Consider the following 10,881-nt stretch of genomic DNA (forward strand, 5'->3'; position numbering starts at 1 on the left):
AGACCGATTCAAAAATGAAAAGTAGACCTGACAATTAGAATTACAATCAGAACTACAAATCATAATATACAAAACCTTATAGCTATTATAGATTGCATAAGCTGATGATGTTATAGTTATTAGAATATACAAATCAGAATATACAAAACCTTAATCAGAACCTTATAGCTATTCTAATTGCATAAGCTGATTTGATTATTTTTGGTGGTTAATATGACTAAGCTGCATGCAGACTGTAGAGTTACACTTGAACACAGTTCAGACAGTTGGTTAGAGCAACAGACAGATAGAGTTACATTCACAATTCAGACAGTTGGTTGCACAGTTCAGAGTTACATTCATAGTTGGTTTCACAGTTCAGAGTTGGTTTCACAGTTGGTTTCACAGTTCAGACAGACAGACAGTTAGTTAGAGCTGAGGATAGTTTATACCAATTTAAATGACATATATTTGTAATATACCTGCTTGGAAACCTATAGCACTCTTTTATGCACAATATCTAGCATATATCGACAAACAAAGTATCCACAATACTTGGTGTATGCTGGTTGACGAGGACACTATGATAGTGCAAACAATTAATCATTAACAAGATATTAGATTTTAGGATTAAACTGCATAATATTAACTGCTATAAAACTTTAGATAACTTACTTGTGGTTGCTCCCACCTAATATATGCATTCTTTTTTATTTTCTTGATGTCCTACCGATGGACCGAGCTGAATTGTTTGATTCCTCTACACAATTACATGAAGATAGGAAAATTGTAATAGTTTCCAAATACACAGTAAGAACAAAATAAGAAGTTAATGACAAAGTTATTGCAATTATACATACTCAGTGATGATCTTTTCAGCGAATGAGTTGTTTTTATTTTCTGCTCCAAGTGGATCTAGCCAATACACCAACCCATTCCACGGACTAATAACAGCTAACGTCCAATGCATATAAACCAGCAGCAAGGAACTTTTAGAAGGAAGAATGGATAAGAAAAACAACAAATGAAAAAGGGGGCAAAAATTGTTTAACATAGCAATGTTGCCCTGACTTTGTTTGCTTTAAGAGGAATTTATTAGTAAAATTAGCATAGCATAGCAATATAGAAGCAATTAGGTTAAGAAAATTGAAATTACATATATTGAATCATAAATAATGAACAAGAATAACAATCAAAGTAACATAATTACATAACAAAGGAACTATACTTACTTGTCATTAAAAGGAGCAAAGAATAGCTGATTATAGTTCTTCCCCTCATTGCACCCAAAAACACGAGCTAGATAGCTAGATCGAACTCGCTCGTTTGTCGTTGGTGTCAAAGGCGATAGAACATTAGAGTCAAAAAACCCATACATTCCCGAGATACCTTCTTTGTGACAATGTTCTTTCAAGATCCTTATCCCATCAAAAGTTGTAAATATATAAGAGAATGGACCAAAAATTTTCCACATTGTAATTAGAAACTAAATTGGAGGTGAACTTACTTCATGAATATATTCATTTGCGATTCTCCAACCTCCCTTTGGAAACACCAATCAAGCAAGTCTTCGTAATCAAGTGAAACATTTAACCCATTTTCATTAAGAAACATGCTCTCTGGAATAGTGATAGAGATGGTATCGCCGGTCTTTTGCATTCCCATAGCTTTTTTTCTCATAACATGCATCAAAGTAGATGTCACCTTCTCACGATCCTTGTCGGTAATAACATACTTACGAGTTGTTGATGCGTGGGAGGATGTAGATTGTGGGGATGGTGTGGTCACATCAACTTCTTTATCTGATTGGTTGTTCGCCTTTATAATATGTTTTCACATGAAAAATAAAACAAGACTATCATCAAAAATGCAAGGAACAACATACCAAAAACTAAGAGGGCATAGGAACCAAAAAACCAAGCTGATGCCGCTGCAGGCAGGGCTGTTGCCCCTGCTAGGCAGGGCTGCTGCCGCTGTAAGGCAGAGCTGCTGCCGCTGCTAGGCAGGGCTACTACCGCTGCAAGGCAGGGCTGCTGCCGTTGCCACAACAGTCAGTAGCTTAAAGAAAAATATGAAGAAGCTTAAAGACAGTAGCGGACAGAAGCTTAAAAACAAGGAAGAATACTACCTTTTTGGGGAAAATCAAATTATTAGGCCAAGATGTATAAGATCTCTTAGCATGACATACAAAAAGCAATTCATCGTTTGGGCATGGCAGAGGAGCAGTTGGCACAATATCTTCTGTAATGGTGACTCGACGATGACCAGGGGGCAACAATGTGTTATGATTGGCAAGAACTTCAGTGCTGCTTTCTATGAGGACTTTTCTGTTAGCAACCACTTGTAGAGATTTGTCGCTTCCCTCAATTGCCAAGCAACAATCACTCCATCCCTAAAAATGATCACACAAGTGTTGTCACAACATAGTATATGGTGTAGACTCAGTGGTTCAATGCAAATTCATATATAAGTTTTGATCTTCAGGTCAGTTCTGAAATTATCAGTTATAAAATTCAGTTCATATCTACAGTTCTGAACTTTAATTTCTGATGATTATGTTAGATTTCAGATTCTGATTAGGAAGGACATAACCTCATAATATGTGCAGATATAAGGTTACTGCTAATACCATTAAAGCTACATAGCTAAAATTTCACATAAACATATGTGCAAAGTATGGCTGACCTCGGGAAATGTATGGGTGCTAATGATGTCCACTACTTGACTTAGCTGTGCGGGGGTTGTGGTATGTGCAGATTGATCGATATGGTTCACCTCAGGCCATTGGACACGATATGGCTCTGTCTCAAGGTTCTGAAGATGAGGCTAATGCACAATAGGGTTGTTTGTATGATGAGCTTCTGCATTTGACTCAATTTCTTGTGCATAGTAGGCCCCTTCATGAGATTTATCCCCTGGTGAATCGTGTCTAAATTGTGGCCCTTTACCATCATGGCGTTCCATACCTCCAATTAAGAGTTGTGTCAATGGGATCTCATGACCAAAAGTGTTGTCTATATGAGAATCATTGAACACAATACCACCTGCCCCTTGGTTTGTAGAACCATTTGAGTCGCCACCAAAACAGAAATTATTACCAGAAACACCAAGCAGACCACCTAAACCTGTAATGTCAGTGTCACCACCAAAAACACCTTGCTGAGCACCACCAGCCATGAACGCTCTCAATTGCTCTTGGTTCAAGCATGACATCATGAATGACACTATAAAATTCTACTGCTTCATCATAGATGACATCTTTGAGTTCATCGCATTCATTTTAGCATTGACTTCGCTAGGTGCAGGTGGTTTGTTGAACCTAAAGTACTCTGTGTTAGTTACTCCAGATCCAACACCTCTAACAAAACCACCCCGTTCTGGCTTGTCCAAGCTCTTGCTAAGATGTCATCTCTACATGTAACATGTATTTCACCTTTTTGAACTCGCGTCTCAAACTTAATCTGGAAATTATCAAAAAAAATTATATCAGTGCCTAAATAATAATCTTAGTGACTGAAAACACCTAAAACAAATGCAAATATATCTTACTATTGCATCATGGATTTCCTTATCTGCAGGATTATCAAAAGTTAAAACTCCATTCTTCACATGAGAATGAGCTTTAATCCAAGTCAAATGCCGAGGCACGTATGAAACATGTACTCCTTGCTTCTCTAGCTCTTTTTCCTACCATTGCAAATAAAATAGAAAATATAGCTGAAACACAAAGAATTTCAAAATTTCTAAAATTATCAATTGAGTTCTCTATATATTCTTTTATTAAATTATCATGAAAGAGCATGGTGAGGAATGAGCACTATTAAGCTAAGCAGTGAGGCAAAGGTAAAAACAGAACACCAGGATTATTATTTAGTTAGAACAGCTAGTATTAAGTTTATTTGAAGTAAAAAACAGAAGGTTACAACAATAATAACACCACTAATACCACATAGTAGTTATAAAATGTTTAGCATATACTTACAATTGTTTCTTCAAAATATTGATAGCCAAGTCTCCCACCTCGATATTTTGAGGTCCTCTTCTTCGAACTTTCACGATATCAGAGTTAATCCACACAAATTTTAAATGTACACAAAAAAATAAAGATAAAATAAATGCCAACGTAATGAACTTGCACCTTGAAGTCCCTAGAATTACAAGCCTGAATGAATTTATCCCAATCATCTTTAGATATGAAAGGATATTTCAATGGTGGAGAATCATTGATTGTTCCATCTTTCAGGTAAAACCACTTGAGCCTTAATCTAGTCTTGAAAGCTCTCCATAGAACGCAAGCTTGTTTTATAATCCAACCTTTGCGATCCTCAAGGATATGAAACCCCCTCTATATCCAAAAGAAATTCAGATATTCGTCACAATTAAAAGTATCGATACATAATTCAATTTCTCTTCCTTTAAAACATAAAAACATTATACATACCGAAATATTGTCATACAAATCATCAAGAAGTGCTTTTGGCAGGTCTGACCACTTTCTGTAGGTGATGCTCACTTTTTCACAGACAACTACACCAATGTAGGTGGAGAAATAACCTCTATGAACACCGATAGGGATTCTCCGAGTTGTATGCCACTGTAAAGGGATTTTTGTGCCAACCTGAATAGCTCTCCCAACCATTCTGAGCACAGTACGACCTCTTTCTTCCTCGCATTCAGAATTGTCCGTTGCGTGCACTTGCGATTTCTTTCGAGCCATCCTGCTACTACACAAAAGGTCAAAATTTAGAGTGACATGAGTAGTTAATTTCATAACAAAAAAACTCAACTCCAAAAAGTAAACAAAATATGCTATAATGACTAATATGTCAAAATTTAGATAAGCAATGAAATTATTAAAATGATAAAAGCACACATTTATAATTCAAGTTGAAAAAATAAAGTAACAACCACAAAGAATTAAGGCAATGAACTTTCACACACCTATTAAGATTTTTTAGCGCGCTTTCGCTTGGTTCCCTTTTTTTCTTTTTCAACCCACATGCCTTCATTGAGGTCATCCCTTACATATATTGAAACATCATCGGCTACATCAACCTCTATATGTCCTTGTACCTTTCGCGTAACATAAGAATTGTCTAACACACTATCAACGCCATAATCATCATCAATATGTCAAGGATTCGGGGTTATAACTGCTGACATTTTCTTGTTTGTCGGGTCAGTCATATAAAACACTTGTTTTGCTTGACTTGCTAAGATGAAAGGATCTTCTTTATGACCAAATTTGTTGAGATCAACCAATGTAAGCCCAAAATCACTATGTTCGACCCCATTGTTATTATCAACCCATTGGAATTGAAAAACAGGTATTGAAAAAGTAGAGTAATGTAACTCACAAATCTCTTCAATAACCCATAGTACCTCATCAAACCACTCACAGGATTTTTGTCTTTAGCACTGGCAAAATGCAAGGCTTCGGCCTCTAAAGTAACACCACTATTCTGCATAGTACTTTGTTTATCTTGGAACCTTGTGTAAAATGTGCAACCATTTATGACATATCCAGAATAGTAAGTGGCATTGAAATTAGGCCCGAATGCCAAACTCTTCAATCGATCAGAAATTAAAGTAGAAGAATCCATTAGCTCTGTCATTACTTGATCTTTGAACCAAGTAATGAATGATTTGCTATGTTCGGCAGCTAATGATTTCTCATTTGCCTTTCTGTTGCACTTCCTCAAGTAACTCATGTGTTGCTCCACATATGGAATAACTTCATCCTCATTATGAAGAATGTATGAATGCGCCTTATGCCAATCATCATAAGACAAATCACGCTGTTTTCGACCTATGGTCCCCTCACCATCCATTCTTCCACTATGACGAGATACAGGAAGCCCTATCCGGTTTGAATTAAAAAAAAGTCACCGGTATGGGCAAGAACTTCTTTATAAAACAGTCGTTCAGCTATACAACCTTCCGGATGAAAAGCATTCGTCACATATCCCTTATAGGTTTTCATTTGCCTCTCAAAATACCAGTGATTTCTCATGTGAACCGGACCACAATATCTTATCTCTCTAACTAAGTGGATTGGTAAATGAACCATAACATCAAAAAATGATGGAGGGAAGTACATCTCTAATTGACACAAAACTAAAACAATTTAATTCTCTAAAGTAGTCAACTCTTTAGGATCAATGACTTTGCTATAAATCGCATGAAAAAATCCACATAGTCTGATAATTGCAAATCGAACATCTTTAGGCAAAATTGAGCGAATCGCCACAGGTAATAATTGTTGCATCAAAACAAGGCAATCATGTGACTTTAGCCCTAAAAGTTTCAAGGTTTCCATATTCACAAGGTTGTGAATATTAGAAGAATAACCCTCGGGCACTTTCACTCCTGCCAAGCTTTCACAAAATTCGATTTTCTCTTTTCTTGACAAAGTGTAAGCAGCAGGAGGCAAGTATGTTCGACCTTTATCATTATCAACAGCATGGAGTTCACCTCTAATCCCCATATCCTTCAAGTCATCCCTCGCTTTTTTGCCATCTTTAGTCTTACCATTGATATTCAATAAGGTACCAATCAAACTATCACACACATTCTTCTCAATATGCATAACATCAAGTGAATGTCTCACAAAAAGATGTTTTCAATAAGGAAGCCGCCAAAGAACCGAACACTTTTTGAACCCCTGCGTAGAAAGGGCTGATTTATGTTTCTTGCCAAATGTGATGTCAATATTTTTCACCTTATCGAATATCTCTTCACCTAAGATGACTTTTGATCGCCCTTTAAACTCTTGCTGCCCATTGAACACATTCTTTCTCCTGCGATATGGATGATTAGGCGGAAAAAACTGGCGATGAACCGGATAGACATGCTTTTTAGATGCATTTAACCATGTTCCCTTGCAATCTTCCATACCGATGGGACAAGTTGTTTTCCCCTTCAAAGTGTACCCCGAAAGGTTGCCATATGCCGGAAAATCTTGGATAGTGCAAAATAGCATTGCTTTCAAATTAAAATTCTCATTGCGATAAGCATCAAACACTTCAACACCTTCTTCCCAAAGCATAATCAAATCAACAATAAATGGAGTCAAATTCACATCGATGTCATTGCCCGGTTGCTTTGGACCTTGAATTAACAACGACAAGAACATATACCTTCTCTTCATGCACAATGAAGGAGGTAAGTTGTAGGTCACTAGCATAACTGGCCATGTGCTATATGTGCTACTCAAGGAACCGAATGGATTGAACCCATCCGTAGACAATGCAAGGCGTAATTTACGCTTTTCTTGGGTAAAGTCAGGGAATTTTCCATCAATAAATCTCCACTGCGGAGAGTCAGCTGGATGTCTAAGCATTCCATCATCAACTCGACTATCGAAATGCCATGTCAACTTCTTTGCATCTTCTGCTTTTGAAAACCATCGTTTGAACCTTGGTACTATATGAAAATACCATAAAACCTTCGCTGGTACTGCTCCTTCCCTTTTCTTGTACCGTGAAGCTTCACAAATTGGACAACTCTCTAATGATTCGTATTGATTTCGATACAATACACAATCATTAGGGCATGCATGGATTTTCTCATAAGGTGAACCCATTGGGCTTAGTGACTTTTTCGCCTCATATGTACTATCCGGAAGAACATTATCTTTAGGAAGCATGTCTTTCACTAACTCCAATAACATATTAAAACTAGTGTCAGTCCAACCATGACCCGCCTTCAAGTTATATACCTTAAGAATAGCGGATAATCGCGTGTACTTGGTGCATCCTTCATACAATGGCTTTTCAGAGTCACTTAACAAGCTCTCAAGCATTGAAGGGTTGTCATCAAGTTGATCCTCAACCGCATGCAACATGTCCTCTAGCTGATCACCCTCATCAACATCATGAACTACACGCACATTATCCCTAGTCTCACCACTATCACCCGCATGCATGTCTCTTCGTTCCCCATGCCAAATCCAATGGGTATATGTTCTATCAAATGCCCATTTATTTAAATGATTGAGAATTTCATCCGGTCTCTTATGCAAAAAATTATGACACATAAAACAAGGACAACTTAGCTTGGAGCGACCTCCGCTATTTTCAAATGCAAATTTAATAAATTCCTTAACACCTTGTTGATATTCAGGGTCACCTGGCTTTGTTGTTGTTATCCAACTTCGATCCATTTCTAAGCACGAAGAACAAAACACAAACTCCTCAAAATCTATTAACACATGTTACTTTCATGAGTCATTCTTAGAATATTCATAACACAAAGACCACATCACAATTAAAAAACAGAGGAAGGTATGCAATTGACAAAGTTAAAAACAAAGTCTCTATGTAGCCTCAGAAAGAGAGTCAAGAATCATCAAATATCAGACGGTAATTTCAACTTTGATTTTAATTTCACCCTTAGCAACATAATTAAACTTACTAATTTCGAATATTAAAAATCTAATAGCACAAACGGCTCTGTTTAATCACTAAAAATAGACCAACAGATTTCTATCAAAATGCAAAACAATAATTAAAGTGTAATCTTGGTCTAATCATAGCATGTATAATCATCGCATTGTATGCTATTAACGACATGGCATCGGACCGTATAAAATAAAAAGAAAAAAAATTCCAATCACAACAAAGTTCAGATAAATGATGATATTCAAAGCCAAACACAATTACACAATAGCAAATAAAAAGAAAAAAATGGGCATACATTATAGCAAATATTTTATTCAACTTTTAAAAAATCCAAACTTTCGCGGGAAAATCAAAATCCAATAAATCATTACTGTATAAATAAAAACAGGATTCATATATGAACAAGATGGGAAGATTACTATAACAATAGAACATCGTAGCAAACAATCAATAAACACGATTACACGATTCATATTCAAAATAATATCTACATAAAACAAACAAAATAAATATGATACCTAGCTTAGTTGCGGTGACCCTAATAGGGTTGGTTAGGGTTTTCCGTCTGGTCCTGTTGGCAGTGGTTGGCCGGAGGTAGAATGCGTCAGTAGTCGATTGTGGTCTTGAGGAGGCTAGCAAAGTTGTGCGAATAGCTAGGGCAGTAGTACTAAAATTGCGAATTCAATGCCCAAAATAACCAATCAATTGCTACCGGTACGACCCTATGTGGTGCTAGTAGCGCAGTAGGCAACTGTAGGCGGTGTTTTCCGACTAGTCGTGCGACCCTAGTGGTAGAGCGATTGCAAGAGTCGCGGTAAGGGTTTGTGCAATATAAGAAAGGTTTGAAATTGGGTTCTAAACTTCAAAAAATTGTAATAAATTTCATATAATGGGTTTGGAAATGAAAATGGAGGAAGATGAAAATGGAAAAGGTGGAAACAATGGCGGAAACAATGGCGGAAGAATCGAAGTCGAAGGTCGATGGTGCGCCGCTGCTGCTGCAAAATTATTTGTTTTGGCGGTTTAATTGTTTTGGGGGAAAATGAAAATTAAATTAATTAATTGGTTCCAACCCAAAAAAAAAAATTAATTGAATTGGGAATGTGTTAACCATCTTGGCTGATAATGTAGAGAGTAGAGGACCATATTAGACTTTTCACCGGTCTCTCCTTTGTTTTTTTTTTAAAAAAAAATTATTATATGTATTTTAAAAAAAGAGAACACTTATGTAGAAAAATGGTCTCTGACGTTTTAAATTAAAATTTTGAAAAACTACAAGAGACCTATTATTTCAAATAAGTGGTCTCTCGAAATATCAAAGAGACCACATATTTAGGATATTTGGTCTCTTGATACTAAGAGACTACCTATTTAATTAAATGGTCTCTAACTTTTGGTCTCTTTGGCCAATTTTGTATCAGTGTCCACATAATATCTTGCTTTAAATAAAGATTAGAATTGAATTAAATAATTGTTGGTTGATCACTTAAGCCAAGCGAATCTTGTTTATTTATTGTTCTTTAAACGAATATTATTAAATAAGAATAATGACTTTTGCAAAGTAATTCCTACGTTAATTAATGTTTGTAAATAAAATCAACTAACATAGTTTTAGGTATCGCGTTTCATATATTGTTTGGTGATGAAATTTTAAAAAAGGAAGAGCTAGTAGAGGCCGTACTAGGGCTAAGATGACGATTCCCCTCTAAAAGGAACGTTATCTTAGTACCCTCGCTCCCGAACTCATTTCTGGTTTATATACCTATTTGGGCATGGGTAAACTTATGATTTGTACTAATTATTCCATGAATTCCACATGGAAGAAAGGCATGAACAAGGTTTATGAGTTTTTCCTAATACTCGTTGGCGACTCCTACTTGTTTCTTACAAAAATGCGTGATGATAGAATCAATTCTAATTCAAGGTCCCCCAAAAAGTCAGGAATTCAAATCCTACTACACCATAACAAGTTTAAAGTCCTAGGCTTTTAAGTGGCCAAGGGCATTTAAGGAAAGTACCCCTTACGATTGGTTCACCCTCCTTACAATAAGCAATTTGGTAAGTTTCTGGAGGTTGTAAAGAATTTGCAGGTAACAGTTCCTTTCACATATTTAATTACTCAAGTTCCTGCATATTCTAAATTTATGAAAGAAATTTTGACTAGAAAAAGATCTATTAGTGAGGTAGAGACAGTTGCTTTTACTGCGGAATGTAGTGCTATATTACATAATCAATCTCCAACTAAACTAAAAGATCCGGGTAGTTTTACTATTCTATGTCATATAGGTAATCTGTTAATCGAAAAATCTTTATGTGATTTGGGTGCTAGTGTAAGTGTTATGCCATTATCCGTGAGCTCTAAATTAAATATGGGTAAATTAAAAGCTACCAATATCACTCTGCAAATGGCCGATCGTTCTGTGAAATACCCTTAAGGTATTATAGAGGATGTTCTTGTTACTGTAGGTAAATTTTATATACTTGTTGATTTTGTTGTTCT

General features: G+C 36.2%; 2 protein-coding genes across 2 annotated transcripts; both read right to left on the bottom strand.

Moving 5' to 3' along the window:
• Nucleotides 1–489: 489 nt before the first annotated feature.
• Nucleotides 490–3,156, bottom strand: LOC110723984. The gene is made up of 8 exons (XM_021903397.1): nt 2,866–3,156; nt 2,665–2,805; nt 2,108–2,371; nt 1,487–1,797; nt 1,212–1,397; nt 840–933; nt 655–739; nt 490–560 (listed from the first exon to the last, which is right to left on the bottom strand). Exons 1-6 carry the CDS (start codon nt 3,154–3,156, stop codon nt 924–926), a joined length of 1,203 nt encoding a protein of 400 aa, XP_021759089.1. The 3' UTR covers nt 490–560; nt 655–739; nt 840–923.
• A 3,445-nt stretch (nt 3,157–6,601) lies between these two features.
• LOC110723985 lies at nt 6,602–8,143 on the bottom strand. The gene has a single exon (XM_021903399.1). The coding sequence runs from the start codon at nt 8,141–8,143 to the stop codon at nt 6,602–6,604; it is 1,542 nt and encodes a 513-aa protein (XP_021759091.1).
• Between the last annotated feature and the right edge of the window lie 2,738 nt (nt 8,144–10,881).

Source organism: Chenopodium quinoa, unplaced genomic scaffold (genome assembly GCF_001683475.1).
Source record: "Chenopodium quinoa cultivar QQ74 unplaced genomic scaffold, ASM168347v1, whole genome shotgun sequence".
NCBI classification, from domain to species: Eukaryota; Viridiplantae; Streptophyta; class Magnoliopsida; order Caryophyllales; family Amaranthaceae; genus Chenopodium; species Chenopodium quinoa.

Coding starts and splice junctions, on each gene's coding strand:
- LOC110723984 (XM_021903397.1), bottom strand. CDS start 3,156: ATGGCTGGTGGTGCTCAGCAAGGTGTTTTTGGTGGTGACACTGACATT. Junction 2,372..2,664: donor GCACCCATACATTTCCCGAG/GTCAGCCATACT, acceptor GATCATTTTTAG/GGATGGAGTGATTGTTGCTT. Junction 1,398..1,486: donor CAAATGAATATATTCATGAA/GTAAGTTCACCT, acceptor TGATGGGATAAG/GATCTTGAAAGAACATTGTC.
- LOC110723985 (XM_021903399.1), bottom strand. CDS start 8,143: ATGGATCGAAGTTGGATAACAACAACAAAGCCAGGTGACCCTGAATAT.